This window comes from Eulemur rufifrons, chromosome 16, assembly GCF_041146395.1.
Source record: "Eulemur rufifrons isolate Redbay chromosome 16, OSU_ERuf_1, whole genome shotgun sequence".
NCBI lineage: Eukaryota > Metazoa > Chordata > Mammalia > Primates > Lemuridae > Eulemur > Eulemur rufifrons.
In genome coordinates, this window is record NC_090998.1 from 89,642,124 (window position 1) to 89,660,765 (window position 18,642).

Below are 18,642 nucleotides of genomic sequence, written 5' to 3' on the forward strand. Positions count from 1 at the left end.
TCTGATATGAGATGCACAAAGTGAAATGCAGAGAAAACCCATTTTGCATTTTTCAAGAATCAAAATACAAACATTTAAATAGCAACCAGTGACGTGAGAGCATCAAGTGTAATTGGGAATATGGGCTACATTGTGACAAAACAACCCTAAGAAGTGCCCATCATAAAGTCTACCTTTTGATCTTTCCCAGAAAGACATCAAACACACAGTAAGGGTGGGTAATATTTGAACCATGTGCCATTTATACTTGGAATCATCGTGAAGAAATTGACTCATAGGAGGCCCATTCATTACAAAAAGAAGTAAAGCAAAATCAGGCATTTGACCATCTATGAAGCAAGAACTTCTCCATCCTATTTAGTCTGCGTAACAGTGTAAAGAGCCATGACTGGCTGTGCACAGTGGTGAATGCCTGTAGTCTTTTCCAAAAAGCCCAACAGAATAAAAGCAAGTGGGAAACAGGGAATACTTGCATGGCTTGCTCCCTCTCTTTATTCAAATCTTTCCTCATGTGTTTCCTCCTCAGAGCAGCCTTTCTTGACTACCCTATCTAAATTTGTACCTCCCATCCACTTTATCCCTTTCCATTGCTTCATTTTTCCTAACAGCACTTAATTCCAGATGACTCTACCTCAGATATTTGTTCACTGTCTCTCCTCAACTAAAACGTAACTAACTAACTGAGGACACTGATATACGGAGAGTTTACTTGCCTCACCACTGTATCCTCAGAACCTAGAGCAGTGCCTGGCACACAGTAGGTACTCAGTAAATGTCTGCTGGCTGAATGAGCAATTAAAATCAGTTAAAGGATACACACACACACACACAAAGATGTTGACAAATAACTAGTTATCACTACATTTTTAGCATGAAGCCTTAAAGGGGGGGGGGGACGTGGTAGTTCTAATGAGTTCATTCACTCTAAAGATGCATTTATCTTTTAATTAATTTTGTTTCAAATCCTTACCGATTAGCACAGAGAATTTTTGAAGTCATGGTGTTTTTTTGGGGGGGTTGTTTTGTTTTGTTTTGTTTTTAAAGAGACGGGGTCTCAATATGTTGCCCAGGCTGGAGTGCAGTGGCTATTCATAGTTGTGATCACGACACACAGCAGCCTCAAACTCCTAGGCTCAAGTGAACTCCTGCCTCAGCCTCCTGAGTAGCTGGGACTACAAGCATGCACCACCATGCCTGGCTAATTTTTTTTTTTTTTTTTTTTTTTTTCTTATTTTTAGTTGCCCGGCTGATTTCTATTTTTCATAGAGATGGGGTCTTGCTCTTGCTGAGGCTGGTCTTGAACTCCTGACCTCAAGCGATCCTGCCACCTCAGCCTCCCAGAGTGCTAGGATTACAGGCATGAGTCCCCATGCCCAGCCTGTTTGTTTGTTTTTGAGACAGGGTCTCACTCTGTTGCCCTGGCTAGAGTACAGTGGGATGTGATCACAGTTTACTGCAATCTCAAACTCCTGCTGAGGCAGGAGGATCACCTGGGCTCAAGTGACCCTCCTACCTCGGCCTCCTGAGTAGCAGGGACTACAGATGCAACCCACCATGCCCAGATAATTTTCTTTTTTTTTTTTTTTTTTTTTTTTGAGACAGAGTCTCACTCTGTTGCCCAGGCTAGAGTGAGTGCCGTGGCGTCGGCCTAGCTCACAGCAACCTCAAACTCCTAAGCTCAAGGGATCCTCCTGTCTCAGCCTCCCGAGTAGCTGGGACTACAGGCATGCACCACCATGCCCGGCTAATTTTTTTTTTTTTGTATATATATTTTTAGCTGTCCATATAATTTCTTTCTATTTTTAGTAGAGATGGGGTCTCGCTCTTGCTCAGGCTGGTCTCGAACTCCTGAGCTCAAACGATCCGCCCACCTCGGCCTCCCAGAGTGCTAGGATTACAGGCGTGAGCCACCGCGCCCGGCCCCAGATAATTTTCTTAAAGTTAATTTCTCTTGTCATATTTTATACATCCATGTAAGCTAATCAGAATCTTTTTGGAACAAGGTAGAATGAATTACAAACATAAATGCTTAGAGAAACAGAAAACACACACATAAGGTGTGGCTATCACAGAGAATTAATAAAAGTGCTTATACTATAGGCCAAAGGTTCTCAATTAGGGGAAATTTTGTCCCCTATGGCAGTAGTCCCCAACCTTTTTGGCACCAGGTACCGGTGTCATGGAAGACAGTTTTTCAACGGACTGGGATAGGGGGTGGTTTGGGGATGATTCAAGTGCATTACATTTATTGTGCAGTCAAACCTCTCTGCCAGTGATAATCTGTATTTGCAGCCGCTTCCCAGTGCTAGCATCACCACCTCAGATCATCAGATATTAGGTTCTCATAAGGAGCACAACCTAGATCCCTCGCATGTGCAGTTTCCAGTAAGGTTCACACTCCTATGAGAATCTAATGCTGCTGCTGATCTGACAGGAAGTGGAACTTGTGTGATGATGCCATTGACGGGGAACAGCTGTAAATACAGATAAAGCTTTCCTCCCTCGCTCGCCTGCTGCTCACCTCCTGCTCTGTGGCCCGGTTTCTAACAGGCCATGGTCTCCTCAGCCCAGGGGTTGGGGATCGCAGCCCTTGGGGACATTTTGGCAATGTCTGGCTGTCACATTTGGCATCCTACGTTGAGCAGGACAGCCCTCCCACAACAAGGAATTATCTGGCCCTAAATGTCTATAGTACTAAGGTTAGGAAATCCTGCTGTAGACCAGACCATTCAATCCGTAATTTCATACATTCCGGGCCTATAGAAGCATCTTGTTACATAAATGACAGATGTATTTTTTAGTATTTTGTGCTTCTATAACAAATTACCTGAGACTGTGTCATGTATAAAATATAGAAATTTGGCCAGATGCAGTGACTCATGCCTGTAATCCTAGCACTTTGAGAGGCTGAAGCAGGAAGATTACTTGAGTACAGGAGTTCAAGACCAGCCTGAGCAAGACCCCATCTCTACAAAAAACAGAAAAATTATCCAGGCTTGGTGGCACACACTAGTAGTCCCAGCTACTCAGGAGGCTGAGACAGGAGGATCACTTGAGCCCATGAGTTTGAGGTTGCAGTGAGCTATGATCATGCCACTGCACTCTAGCCTGGCCCGCAGAGACCCTGTTTCCAAAAGAAAAAAGTAGAAATTTGTTTCCTCACAGTTCTGGAGGCTAGGAAGTCCATGATAAAGGCACAAGCAGGATCTGTGTCTGATGAAGTCTCATTCCTCACAGCTGGTACCATCTAGGTGTCCTCACATGGCAGAAGATAGAAAAGCAGGAGGGGCAGAACTCAATCCTTCAAGCCCTTTTATAAGGTCGCTAGTCCCATCCATGAGGGCAGAGCCCTCATATTTAATCACGTCCCAAAAGGCCCCACCTATTAATACTACCACAGTAGGGATTAAGTTTCAACCTGAATTTTGGAGGGACACGTCAAACCACAGCAGTTTTTATGTTGCTTATTCCAGCATTTAGCGTATATTCTGCGTATGGAAAAGTTGAGTGCCTTTCCACTAAGTCTGTCATCAGTCAATATTCCTGAAAGCAGTATTTTTCCCCTTCAGAAATCTATATTATTATGCCCACTGAGTCACAACTTCAGGTTGACAAAATTGTAGTGAGATGTGCTTTTCATTTGCCCTCCAGTATTTTGAATGTTTGAGTAAGCAGCATAGTTAGAATGAGACTGTGTTCTTTTCGTCATCCTTTCTCTTTACAGGCTTTCATTGAGACCATGTTCGCCAGCAAAGCCCCTGTGGACGAAGCCTTTCTTTATGCTAAGGTGAGCTTCAGATGGTTGGAAAAGTCTTGTTGGAGGGAAATGTGTAGTGATTTTATTGATTTGCAGATGGCATACAGTCAGCTTTCATGGTAGTGACCAGCATGTCATTGGAGAGGATTTAGTTCTCAAATGTCACTGGTAATTTATTAGATGAGTCTGAAACATGCAAATGCTACAATTAAAGGAATAACACTGCAAAGTAGAACAGATGAACACAGGAAGACTTACCTATGTGAGGTGAGAAGAGTAATACTGTTTAGGTAAATGCAAAGGAAGAGGCTGAGGTAGTGCTATAGAAGGAGGCAGATACTCGCCAGCCTCCAGCTCCATCCTAGAACATAGTGAAATTAGTAGGATTGACAATTTGCCTAGCATCCTTTTTCACTTTTTCAGAGCATTTAGGTTAGTAGCTATTTAAAAGGTTAAAATTAGTAATTTAGGGCTGTTAAAAATGTGAACCATATTTCTGTGTTTACCTAAATAAGAATAAGCAAACAATAACCTTACATGTTTGTATCTCTGGACTCAGCCTTCATCATAGGTTTCCTGTGTCCCCTTCTGGACTTTATTTGAAAATTGTGGGAAATACAGAGAACAATAAGGAGAAAAGAACACATTTAATAATAGGGTTGAATACAGGATTCGTGGGAGTAAAAGAAGATACATAGGTTATGGTACATGGGGTGAGAATAAAAGAAATGGACTGAAACTACAACATAAAATGTTTGGTTAGACATGAATAGTTTTCCAGTAGTGACCTAAGGTAAGTACTGGTATGGAAGTATGGACTGTTTAAGAGAGCCTGGACTGGGCAGCCCTATAGAAATCCTTTAGTCATACTTCACTGTTCTTTTTCACAGTTTGAATTTGAATGCCGAGCTCGTGGTGCAGACATCTTAGCCTACCCACCTGTGGTTGCTGGTGGTAATCGGTCAAACACTTTGCACTATGTGAAGAATAATCAGCTCATCAAGGTACATGAAATGCCTTTCTGTGCTACTCACACTAGGTCCAGATGAGCTAGTAGAAAACTGCTAATTCCATGGTCCCCTAACCTTTACCTTTCAAAAATTAACTGCCATTTTAAAAGCACTTTATTATTTATAAAATGGTTTTACAGACATTATGTCATTTTATTCTCACATTAGCCCTGTTAGATAGGAGCAATTATTGATATGCCTGTTCAGTAGGTGAAGAAAATAAACTTTAAAAAATTAAGGAACTCATTAGTGCAGAACCAAATATTCTACTCTAAAACCTCTGCTCATTTCATTTATAACACTGTCCTTTCTAAAGACTTGTGGTGACAACAGTGGGCCTAGAATATTTTGGTGGGAGCAGAAGGGATTTTAATAAAACCTTATTTGCCAGACTCGGTGGCTCACACCTGTAATCCTAGCACTCTGGGAGGCCAAGGCAGGAGGATCGCTCGAGGCCAGGAGTTCAAGACCTGGCTGAGCAAGAGTGAGACCTCTGTCTCTAATAAAAAAATAATAGAAAGAAATTATATGGACAACTAAAAATATATATATAAAAAATTAGCTGGGCATGGTGGTGCATGCCTGTAGTCCCACCTACTTGGGAGGCTGAGGCAGTAGGATTGCCTGAGCCCAGGAATTTGAGGTTGCTGTGAGCTAGGCTGACGCCACGGCACTCTAGCCAGGGCAACGGTATTGCTGATTTAAACAAACAACAAAAATAAAACCCACTAATTATCATTCCTTATAGGAAATCTCTTTTTGCTTTGGCTGCTTTTAAAATCTCTCTTTGCTACTCCCCAGTTTTATTGTATGTCTAAATACACACTTTTTTTTTTTTTTTTAGACAGGGTCTCACTCTGTTGCCTGGGGTACAGTGCAGTGGCATGATTGTAGCTCGTTGCAGCCTCAACCTCCTGGGCTCAAGCAATCTTCCTGCCTCAGCCTCCCAAAATGCTAGGATCATAGGCATGAGCCACCATGCCCACTAATTTTTCTATTTTAAGAAAATAAAATAAAAGGTGTAGTTTAAATTAGAGGAAACAATTTACAGTTATGATATTACCCACTTTAACTTATGTTACTTTGTTCCAGGACGGGGAAATGGTGCTTCTGGATGGAGGTTGTGAGTCTTCCTGCTATGTGAGTGACATCACCCGCACCTGGCCTGTCAATGGGAGGTAGGGCTTCTACAGAATAATGTATCCCGCTGCTTTTTAGGAGTATGAGTTAGAATATGGATATATTTGGAAAAAATGACTATGGAAATATATACAGGTCCCTTTGTCTTTGAAAAGCTCTCTATTATTTTCTGAGACTGTTTTGTTCATCCTGTCACAGGATCATTCACCTAGAAACACCCAGTTAACTAACACACACAGACTTTTTTTTTTAAGAGATGGGGTCTTCTATATTGCCCAGGCTGGAGTGCATTCACTATTCACAGATATGATCATAGAGCACTACAGCCTCAAACTCATGTCCACAGTGATCCTCCACCCCAGCCTCCTGAGTAGCTGGGATTACAGGGGCATGCCACCACACTTGGTTCACACACATTGTTTTAAAAATAAATTTGACTTTTTTTTTCTCATTACAAAAGTAATATGTAGGTTATAGTAGAATACTTTGGTTGGATTAACCCTCCACAGATAATAATTATAAAATCTGGACAAAATACTAAAAAACAACTGTCTAAAGACACTACAGAGTTTCCAGAAACAGGTAAAAACTTTACAAAAACTTTACTTTCTCCTTGAAAGAAGAACTATAATGAGTAAATTTAGTAGTTCAAGCTTTGTGCCTGAAAATATTCCAGAATCCACACAGCTTGGGCAGCAGAAAGCCATAGGTTGGTTGCTTTTTGGTGGTGGTGGTGGTATTTTTGGGTTTTTTGGTGTTTTTTTGTTTGTTTGTTTTTGTTTTTGTTTTTGTTTTTTGCCAAAGACAGAGTCTTGCTCTGTTGTCTGGGCTAGCCTGAGCAATATAGCAACACCCCATCTCTACAAAAAGTAAAAAAATTAGCCAGCATGGTGGTATACAACTGTACTCCCAGTTACTCAGGACACTGAGGCAGGAGAATCACTTGAGCCCCAAGAGTTGGAAGTTACTGTGAGCTGTGATCATGTGCACTCTAGCTTGGGTGACAGTGAGACCCTATCTCTAAAAAACATAAAAAATTAAAATAATTAAATATGAAAGAAAAAATAAATAAAGTAGCTATTATAGATATATCCACAGACTTAAAGAAAGATATAGGCATAATGAGTGAACAGATGGAGAATCTCAGTGAGAAATAGAAACTGTAAAAAGAAACAGGGATTCTGGAAAGATGAGAACAGCAGTATAGTTTTTCAATCTTTCCAAATTGTCAAATAAAAATATAGCAACTAGATAGCAAAACTAAACAGCAGGTAATAGGGTATCATAACAAACCTCAAAATTCATAAACATTCAGTCCATACCAGTATGCAATTGGCAAAATCCAGACTGTGATAAACTCTGTATGTCAGACAGCCCGGATTCTTTAACAGATAAATTATAAGGAAATGGAGGCAGATCCTGTTATCTAAAAGAGATTTAAAAGGCATATCAAATTTATATTAAATGAGCAGGAGGAAAATTATGTTGGGATGCATATTTGAATGATAAAAATATTTTTAAGAATATAAGGAATGATGCATGGGTTTGGATTTATGGCAGGCCCGTCCCCCTGGGCCTCTCATAGTGCCCCATGCCAGAACAAACTGTGGCCCCGAACCATTGCCTGGCCTGTGCCCATTGGCTGCTGGTACTGAAGCGGGTTGCACAATGGAAAAAGGAAGAAAAAAAAACACAAGCAATGGGGAGTAACTGCTAATAGATATAGGATTATTAGAGGGGCGGTAATGAAAATGTTCTGAAATTAGATAGTGGTGATGGTTACACAACATTGAATATACTAAAATCCATAGAATGTATGCTTTTTAAAGTGAGTGAATTTTATGGTATATGAATTAAATTTTAATAAAAATGATAAACATGTACACAAAAATTAAAAAAACACAAGAAAGTGATTACTATAAAAGTTAGGATAATGGTTATTTATTGGGGGGATTGTCATTGTTATGGTACACACAGGGCTTCTGGGATAGTTAGCCAAGTTTTTTTTTTAATCTGACTGGTGTTGGCTTTATAATAATTTCATAAGGTTTATATTTGATTTGTTTGGCTTTCTGTATCTGTTTTGTTTTACAATAAAAAGATTTTTTTAAATTTTTAAGTGGAAATTTGAAAGGTGAAAAGGACAATAACTGAAATGGAAAATTCACTTAGGTGGACTTAAGAGTAGATGGAAACAGAAGTTGGTGAACTTGAACATAAATAGAAATTATCCAGTTGAAAGAATAGAAATGTATTATAGAAAAATGAATAAAATGTCAGAGACCTATGAGACATTTTCAAGCAATCTAACACATCTATTTGAAGTCCCAGACGTTGGGAAAAAAAAGAAGGTTGCCTGAGCCCAGGAGTTTGAGGCTACAGTAAGCTGTGGTTGCACCACTGCACTGCAGCCTGGGCAGCATAGCAAGATCCTGTCTCTGAAAAAAGAAAAAAAGATCAGAAACAAGAGACGAATGCCCACTGTCTCCACTTCTGTTTAACTTTGTACTAGAGGCCCAAGCCTGGGCAGTGTGGCAAGCAAAAGAAATAAAAAGCTTAAAGATTGGAAAGAAGGGAGTAAAAATGTCCCTATTTACAGATGACATGATTGTTTCCATATAAATCCTAGAGATCAACAAAAGAAATGAATTTATTTTAGCAAGATCTCAGGATACAAGGTAAATATAAAAACATCAATCTAAATTTCCATAAACTGGCCAGGCACTGTGGCTCATGCCTGTAATCCAAGCACTTTGGGAGGCTGAGGCAGGGGGATCACTTGAGGCCAAGAGTTTGAGACCAGCTTGGCAACATGGTGAGACCCATCTCTATTGGAAAAAAAATTAGTCAGACATGGCGGCATGCACCTGTAGTCTCAGCTACTTGGAAGCCTGAGGTAGAAAGAGCCCCTGAGCCCAGGCATTCGAGGTCACAGTGAGCTATGATCAGGCTACTGCACTTTGGCCTACACAACAGAGTGAGACCCTGTCTCTATAACAAAAAAAAAAAAAAGGTAAATTTCCATAAACTAGCAAACAAGCAAATTGGAATATGAAATCTTTGAGAATTTCATTTACCATATCATCAAAAAACATAAAATACTTAGGACTAAATCTCAAAATTCTCAACACTGTGAAAACTACAAAACATTACTGAAAGAAACTAAAGACTAAATGAGTGGAGAAATACTTCATATTCATGGGTTGGGAGATGAAACACTGTAAGGATGTCCTTTTCCCCCAAATTAATCTGTAGACTGAACATGATCTCCATCATCATCCCAGTAAGCCTTTTTTTGTAAAAATTGTCAAATTGGTAATAAAATCTTTATGGAAATGCAATAGACCTAAAATAACCAAAACAATCTTGGAAAGAAGTAAAAAACTTAAGGATGGCCGGGCGCGGTGGCTCACGCCTGTAATCCTAGCACTCTGGGAGGCCGAGGAGGGTGGATCGCTCGAGGTCAGGAGTTCAAGACCAGCCTGAGCAAGAGTGAGACCCCGTCTCTACTAAAAAAATAGAAAGAAGTTATATGGACAACTAAAATATATATATACAAAAAATTAGCCGGGCATGGTGGTGCATGCCTGTAGTCCCAGCTACTCGGGAGGCTGAGGCAGTAGGATCACTTAAGCCCAGGAGTTTGAGGTTGCTGTGAGCTAGGCTGATGCCACGGCACTCACTCTAGCCCGGGCAACAGAGTGAGACTCTGTCTCAAAAAAAAAAAAAAAAAAAACTTAAGGATTTAAACTACCCTCAAGATTTATTACAATAGTCAAGACAATAATACAGTGTCACCATAAGCATAAGTAGATGGAATGGAATAGAGAATCCATAAGTAGACTCCACTTATATAGTCAATTCATTTCAGACGAAGGTGGCAAAGCCTTCGGGGAAAGGAAAATCTTTTCAACAAGTGATGCTGGAACACTGGATATCTACATTAAAAAACAAAGCTCGGCCGGGCGCGGTGGCTCACGCCTGTAATCCTAGCACTCTGGGAGGCCGAGGTGGGCGGATCGTTTGAGCTCAGAAGTTCGAGACCAGCCTGAGCAAGAGCGAGACCCCATCTCTACTAAAAATAGAAAGAAATTATATGGACAGCTAAAAATATATATAGAAAAAAAATTAGCCGGGCATGGTGGTGCATTCCTGTAGTCCCAGCTACTCGGGAGGCTGAGACAGGAGGATCGCTTGAGCTTAGGAGTTTGAGGTTGCTGTGAGCTAGGCTAACGCCACGGCACTCACTCTAGCCTGGGCAACAGAGTGAGACTCTGTCTCAAAAAAAAAAAACAAAGCTCAACCCCTATCTCACACCATATACAAAAATTACTATGAGCTGGAATACAGAACTAAACATGAAAGCTAAATTTTTCTTTTCATTTTTAAGACAGGGTCTCATTCTGTCACCCAGGCTGGAGTGCAGCAGCATCATCATAGCTCACTGTAACCTCAAACTCCTGGGCTCAAGTGATCCTCCTGCCTCAGCCTCCCAAGTAGCTGGGACTATAGGCACACACCACCACACCCAGCTAATTTTTCTATTTTTTGTAGAGACGGTGTCTTGCTCTTGCTCAGATTGGCCTTGAACTCCTGATCTGTTGTTCTTGATTAGGCAAAACCAAGGCGAAAATAATCACAACAATATTTGCCTCTAGGATTAGGGGTACTGATTAGAAATTGTCACAAGGAAACTTTCTGGGGAGATAGAAATATTCTGTATAATGATAGGGGTATGGGTAGGGATATGCATCAGTCACCATTCTCCAGAGAAACAGGAGCAATAGGCTGTGTGTGTGTGTATGGATGGATGGATGTGTGTGCATAGGTAAGTAGATAGATAGATGATAGTTTGATTGATTTTAAGGAATTGGCTCATGCAATTGTGGGGGCTGGCATGTCTGGCTTTTATAGGGGAGGCTGGCAAGCGGAAAACTCAAGCAAGAGTTGATGTTGCAGTCTTGAGTCCAAGAATCTATAAGCCAAGCTGGAAACTTAGGCAAGATTTATATTCAGTCTTGAGGCAGAATTCCTTCAGTATACCAAGGCAGTTCTGGCATTTGAGTTCATTCGTTGTAGGCTACCTTTTGGTCTATGTTACCAACCAACCAACCAAACTGTTAGAGCCTTGCTGAGCCCTAGAGCTGCAATATTGAGTCTAGAATCTCTGCTTAGTGGACCCATATCAATAAATTAGGCCTGATTCAACTTTATGTTCTTTCTACCATTATCTTACACTGTAAATATCTATTCCCACACATATTCCCAGATTTTTGTCTGCATAAATTGGAAAAAATCATGCAGTTCTTTTGGGGCTGTAGTACACCTCTTCATGGGTCACGCTTTGTCCTAGACTTTTGGGGCCGTCTGGGACTTGAATCTAGCTATAGGTCTAGAAGCAACCACCTCAAGGAAATTACCTGTAGATTGTCAGGCAAAACAGGCTTAACCTTCTCAGATGGGGGTGGAAGGGCTGCTTCTACTGGCAAAGAAGACTCAGCAGAATGTACGAGTTCATTGTCCCCAGCGTCAATAGGATTGGTACACCCATTTGTCAAACTACAGCTCAGATTTGTGCATTTCAGTGTAGATAAATTTTATGTTAAAAAAGTAACTTAAAAAATAATTATTTGGTAATCCTATGGTGGGGTGCAAGTAGGTGCATTTATAGGTGGTATAATCATAATAGTGTTGATAATGGTTGGACATAGGAGATGAGTAGTAGGTGTTCATTATACTATCCTATTGTTATATTTAACCATTCTTTTAGACGACATTCAGTTTTTTTTGAATTTCAAATATTTTCTTAGGATGGATTCTTAGAACAGAATTACAAGTTCAAATTGTATGACCATCTTTAAGGCCTTTGATTTAATTGGCTGTACTAATTCATACTCCCATCAACAGTGAGAATACATATCATACATCATCCCAACTCACTGTTCTCTCATTTTACCCCTATGATTGCTAAAGAAATTGCTATTTTAAGGACACTTAAATACTAGTAAGTAATAGCCAGGGTATTGATATTAATAGTTTGTCCCATGATATCTGGTTCACCTATCAGAAGTGGATCCCTAGGCTTTCTTTCCTCTTTTTTTTTTTTTTTTTAATGGTGATCTATAACATATGGGATTAGAAAGGTTCAAGGGTAAGCCTGGTCTGGCCCTCTGACTGCATTCATGGCTATGTATATCTTCTAGCTTCACCTCATACGTATCTGCTGACCATCTGAAGGAGAAACTGTTGCTGCTCCGGCTTGTAGGACTATTGCTCTTCCTCTTGAGCCTCTAGGGCATGATTAAGGTCCTGTCAGTAATGATATTGGTACTTATTAAACATCAAAAATGACCCATCATCGTCCTCTTGGAGTTTTTCTGATCAAACTTAGAAGCAAACTTACTGTTAATATCAGATTATACTAAATTCAGGTTCTTTGGTTTTCCTGTCCCCAGGTTCACTGCACCTCAGGCAGAACTCTATGAAGCTGTTCTAGAGATCCAGAGAGACTGTCTGACCCTCTGCTTCCCTGGGACAAGCTTGGAGAACATCTACAGCATGATGCTGACGCTGATAGGACAGAAGCTTGAAGAGTTAGGGATCATGAAGAATGTTAAAGAAAATACCTTCAAGGTACTTCACTTCTCTTGACCCCAGTTCTCAAGAACACCTAACATGCTGCTAGGTTTTTACCCTAAATAAAGCTATTAGATTTAGGTAATGGTCTTTGCAGTTTGTCGTCTGTAAGAGGAGCTTAGCTTTAACATAGATTAAAACAAAAGAAGTCAGTACTTATTTCTCCCAGAAGATGGCAGCACATTCTGATTCATTGGATACTGCGTTACTAACTCAATATTCAGAAAACATAAAATGAAGTATGGTGCGGACAGGGTGGAAAAGGACAAAAAATGAGAAGTTAATTCTTAATCCTTTTGTGGTGATTCTGGAGGTTGAAGGGGAAGATATTTGTTGCTTCAGTAACATTGTTGAAACTTCAACACTATGCCCAAGGCAACATCTTTAGTGAATTTTTTCTGCATCCAAAATGTTATTGTTCAGTAAAAATGTAAAACCTCAGCTTAAAAATCAAGATGCTAGGTGGTCAAGCTGGACAGACCATTGGGCATCTCCCACCTCCAAGTTTAGGCGTCCAGGACTTCTGTTATCCATAAAAAAGAAGCTATAGGCCAGGTATGGTGGCTCACACCTGTAATCCTAGCACTTTGGGACACCAAGGTGGAAGGATCACTTGAGGCCAGGAAAGCAAGACCAACCTAAACAACATAGCAAAAAAAAAAAAAATTAGCCAAGCACGGTGGCACACACCTATAGTCCCAGCCACTCAGGAGACTGAGGCAGGAGGACACTTGAGCCCAGGAGCTTGAGGTTGCAGTGAGCTGTTTTCATACCACTGCATTCTAGCCTGGGCTATAGAGGCTCAAAAAAAAAAAAAAAGAAGAAGAGAAGAAGCAGCAGCTATAAATTCCCTTTTCTCAGGCTAACAAATCTTCAATTAACTGTTAGAAATATCCAAGCTGGTAAATGCCCGATAATTATGCCTACTCTACAAGTTGCCGTGAAATACTTGGGGCCTCCCAAGTAGGCTTCCTGAGAGGTATATGTGAACACTGAAAAAAAAACTCTAATAGTCATTCTCCCTTCCCCAAGAAGAGAGATTTTTTTTCAAGAGAAGGTCTTGCTATGTTGCCTAGGCTAGAGTACAGTGTCACAATCATAGTTCACTGTAACTTGCCCGGTCTCACGCCGTCCTCCTGCTTCGGCCTTAAGTGCTAGGATTACAGGTGTGAGCCACCATGTCCAGCCAAGATTTTCATTTGAGACAGTCATTACTGGGATTACCCAAATCAGCATGTATATAATATATTAAATAGTGGCAAATTAGTTAGAATGCCATTGGCTGAATTGCATACAAAAGGTAGCAGTTTATCAGACTTCTTAAGCATTAGCCCAAGGGTAGGTTAAACCTAAGTGGCAGTACCATGGGGGAGATATTAACACATATCTCACTAATTTATATATGCCCAACTTTCCCCTTAAGGGGTCTAATAATACTATGCTCTAATAATACTGTAGTAATACCTTTTCCAGGCTGCTCGAAAATACTGCCCTCATCATGTTGGCCATTATCTTGGAATGGATGTGCATGACACTCCAGACATGCCCCGGTCCCTCCCTCTACAGCCCGGGATGGTAATCACAATTGAACCAGGTAAGGAGAGGTGTTATAATAATAGTATGACATAAACATTGTTTATTTTTACCTGAACCAACATAATTAAATTAGAAGAGACTGGGAAAAAGAAATCTCTCCAGTGGAGAAGATACTCATTTTAGATTTATCTTTAGCTTTCTTATTTAACATCACACAGTTTGTTTAATTTGACTCCTTCAATAAACAACAGATGGAGTATACTTCATATAAGTAGATATTAAGAAATGAATCTTTTTTAATCCTGCCTTTGCCAGGGCCAGTTTGTCCTGGTCTCTCATTTAGTACTGGTAGACCACGAAAGCTTCCAGAGCCCTGGTGCTCGAGTGCTGAGAGACACACAGACGCACCATGCTCCAGTTGCAACACCTCTGCAAGCTGTACTGAACTACCCAGCACGACCCTAATCCTTAGTATGCAACTGTTTCCTCGCAAGCTTCAGAGAAAGCTGACAATCGAACAGATTACCTGACTTGAATGATACCAGGTGTTGGGCAGCATTTAGAAGAGAAGTGGTGGCCATAGTGAACTTGAAGGTTGATGTTGCAAGAGTTGATTGTTAAACACTAATGCAAGTTTTGTCATAAAAACAGGTCTCAATTTTAGATTCAAATATTTTAATCTCTAAATTATATAAATTATGGCTGGGAAATATCTTTTATGTGACTCTTTGAACCCAGTCATACATTGCTCTCTGTGGCCTTAGATACCATTTATTTCAATCTAGTTGGTACCTGAGTGCTTCCTTAAACTTTGACTACATTTTCCCTGGTCTTTTTCATTTTATCACGGACCAGTATCTGTGAGTAGAGTGGAAGAAGGTTACATTTCTTTAATATGAAAAGACCAGGTGTCTGTCTAACTTCATGGTTAGGAAGGGTACTGAGGCTCCTAGATTTTTCTAAATGTGCGTTAAAGTCTTTCTGTTTCTCTCTTATTTTACATTATGTACATCAGTTATAGCTTATTTGAGAGGGGGGAAAAAACTTTATAATCATTTCTGGTTGTTAAGGCTAATAATCCCTAAATAAATATTTCAATAAATTTTAAGTACATTTTGTGTTTATTTTCACAAAGTACCCTTTTGCAGGTGACTAAGGCAGAGGAAGAATACACTTATATAATCTGCTGGTTCCCACCATATATTGACCTACTCATAAGTTAAGTAACTTTAGTGGCCTGCTTGAGCCACCAGAATATGACAGAATCACGATCAACATTATGACAGTTGTATGGAGCTTATAGTCTAATATACAAAATAACTATTATAATAATTCTAGTAGTGATAGCCAACATTTACTGACCATTATGTACTAGGCACTTTCATATGTATTATCTCATTTAATCCTCACAACTCTTATTACGTAGGTACTGCTAAGATCTAATATTAAAGATGAAGGAATTTTGACCAGGCACAGTGGCTCACACCTATTATCCTAGCACTTTGAGAGGCTGAGCGGGGAGGACTGATTAAGGCCAGGAGTTCAAGAGCAGCCTGAGCAAGACCCAATCTCTAGGGGAAAAAAAAAAGAAGATGAAGGAATTTTAACAGAGAAGTTAACTTACTTTCCCCAAGTCACCCAGTTACTCTCATTGCTGAACAGCACATTTTTCTTTCTACTTCCCAGGCATTTATATTCCGGAGGATGACAGAGATGCCCCAGAGAAGTTTCGAGGTCTTGGTGTACGAATTGAGGATGATGTAGTTGTGACTCAGGACTCGCCTCTTATCCTTTCTGCAGATTGTCCCAAAGAGATGAATGACATTGAACAGATATGCAACAGGGCCTCTTGACCTTCATCGCAGCCCACATGCATCTCAGGTTCAAGAGGGTGTGCGCTGGCTTCCCTGCACACGTGCTAAGTGCCTCTGTGTGTACGCTTATACACGTGTTCCATTTGGGAGTGTGCAGCAGCTGTATGAATGTATATAATGATGTATGTGCGGTTTTTTAAGTAAATAGAAATCTGGAAAAATGAATTTTTGAACAGTATGTTACTGGAGCTTTAGTAACATTAATTCAGTAGAATTAATGACCTGAGCAAGTTTAATTTTTTAACATAAAGAAAAGTTTTGGTTATATATGTCCATGCATTCCAATTAACACATTTAAACATACAGAAAATTTTCTTCTTGGTTTTGGGTCCTTCCCTTCCTGCACTTTTGCGAGATCCATCTAATATCATAAGATGTTTGTTTGATGCCTGTATTTTTAGCTAATCACCAAGGTCTCTACCTATGCTAAAAGCCATCTGTCAGTGATTGTGGGTGGCCAGTACATACCTTCCACAACCCCTCCCTACCTACTGCAGATCCTGCATATCTACTAGAGCCACATGAGCCCTTAGGGGCACTGGTGTCCTGTAATCTTGCCATTCAGCCACAGTCCAGATTCTAGCAACACTAGCTGTCAAACAAAACAGTTTTCAGCCTTTCTTGCCATTTGGTTGCCTTGGACGGGGCCTGTGAAGTATTTAGATTCCTGATAAGGAAGAAAATGGAAGAGAAAGAAAAATATATATGTGACTGCTACAGATCCAGACCTCCAGCCGTTAGTTCTCTTCAGTTTGAAGATGATTCCTTTCCCAAACATTTGTGCTTCCTTTATAAGATCTTAATACATTGACCCTCATAGGTTCCCTTATAGTTGCTGAGCTGGCCAAAGGCAGATCCTCTACTTACTCTATCAGAGTAGTAGCACCCAGTTTTCGGAGAAATTCCCCTGTTACCATTCTGTGATTTCCTCTAGTGCTGATAAAAACAAAATATGGAATCCACCAAGTACCTGTAAACATCCTATGATCCTTATCTTTCTCTAATGTTAGCACTGGCAGGACAGTGGTAAAGAGGCATATTTCTCTAAACATAGTATTGGGTGCAGTTATACAACTCAGTTTGCAAGGTAAGCAGGGCTAGATTACTGCAAGTGGCTTATTCAGGAGCTTCTGTGATACATAGAAGCTCTAAAAGCCAGTATGTTCACCTCCTTTAAATCTGGATATGGGCCCAGGACATACAAAACATGATGATTATTGGAGCATAAATTACAGGATTTTAAAAATATATATTTATATTAGGGAAGTACAAACTAGGGGATTAACAGTCTGTAGCGCTAGAAGTTTGCCGGTGACATCAGGAAAACCCAAGGTACAGAGCCAAAAGCAGACAGGCAGTGACTTCCTCAGAAAACAAAGATAATGTTACAACCAAAGTGATACAAATTGTATGCTGACAGTGCTTGTCCAGGAATGCTTGGCTTTGCTAACAATATCTAAACAGCTGTGGGAATGGAAGCTGCACAGCTGGGATCTCCCTCTGACTTCTCAGACCTGTGCTACTTTCTAGAAGAAAGAGAAGAAAGTAAGTCCACAACTCTGGCTTCTCACTTCCCAGGCCTCTGTGCTCCCAACAACCCTTTACTTGGATTGGGTTTCCTTTGTTCATTTATAATCCTGGAATAAGAAATTTCCATTTCTTCCTATATGTTTCTATGGTCGTCAACATTCTAGTTAAAAGCTTAGGTGGCTTTTAGGTATTGCAGCATACTTGGACATGAAACAGACTGGAATCCCGGTGAGATTCCAGTCAAATTCTACAGATGTTACTGGTAGTTAAAATGGCTGTTATGAAATTCTGGCAATTTTTAGTCCCTGACCCAGGTATATTGTCCTTTGAGTCCCAGATTAACCATAGCAACTGAACATTTGATAGCATAATAAACATCTCATAGCCATGTTTTAGGGGCTGTCTGACATACTCAGGATTTGTTGAGCAGATAATTATGTATAGTGCAGTGTTCTCATTCATTCTTAGCCATGCCACAGACATACATTTCCCTTTAATTTTTTTATTTTTTTAATAAAAAAGAATGCCATTGTTTTTTAATTGTTATTGGATATATTAATACAATAATTTTATTTTTCTTATGTTGTCAGGAAATGACCCATTCCACTTAAGTGGGCTTTCCAATTAAACAAACATTTCTTAAAATTTACATTATTTTAGTTTGCTGATCTCTTACATTTAACAAAGCTAGGACTTCAGGTTCTCCCTTAATTGCTGGGTTCTGTTTTTGTCTTTTTTTTTTTTTTTTTTTTTTTTTTAGAGGCGGGGTCTTGCTCTGTTGCCCAGGCTAGAGTGCAGTGACACAATCATAGCTCATTGTAACCTCCAACTCCTGGGTTCAGGTAAGCCTCCTGTCTCAGCCTCCTGAGTAGCTAGGGCTACAGGCACATGCCACCATGCCAACTAATTTTTTTAAGTTTTTATAGAGACAAGATCTTACTATGTTGCCCAGGCTGGTCTGGAACTCCTGGCCTATAGCGATCCTTGTGCCTTGGCCTCCCAAAGTGCTGGGATTATAGATGTGAGTCACCATGCCCAGCCTCTACTATAGTTTTTGACTGGTTTGCAAGTTATAAATTTGTAACTGTATGAAGGTGAATAATACAAATTTCAGAATTTTAAGGTAAGGGCTTACTATCAGCTTTTTTTTTAACTTTTA

General features: G+C 40.1%; 1 protein-coding gene and 1 non-coding gene across 3 annotated transcripts in view; both read left to right on the plus strand.

Moving 5' to 3' along the window:
* Positions 1-17,969, plus strand: part of XPNPEP3 (X-prolyl aminopeptidase 3) — a 53,623-nt gene extending 35,654 nt beyond the window's left edge. For both annotated transcript variants that reach the window (XM_069491359.1, XM_069491360.1), the window contains 6 exons: positions 3,725-3,787; positions 4,648-4,761; positions 5,860-5,945; positions 12,363-12,540; positions 14,017-14,137; positions 15,766-17,969. In XM_069491359.1, the coding sequence (XP_069347460.1) occupies positions 3,725-3,787; positions 4,648-4,761; positions 5,860-5,945; positions 12,363-12,540; positions 14,017-14,137; positions 15,766-15,932 (729 nt within the window). In that variant the 3' untranslated portion in view covers positions 15,933-17,969. The remainder of the gene's footprint in view (positions 1-3,724; positions 3,788-4,647; positions 4,762-5,859; positions 5,946-12,362; positions 12,541-14,016; positions 14,138-15,765) is intronic.
* Positions 7,445-7,578, plus strand: LOC138397774 (small nucleolar RNA SNORA42/SNORA80 family). Its single transcript, XR_011235882.1, has one exon. It is a non-coding gene; the product is annotated as a small nucleolar RNA SNORA42/SNORA80 family (small nucleolar RNA).
* Positions 17,970-18,642: the final 673 nt, after the last annotated feature.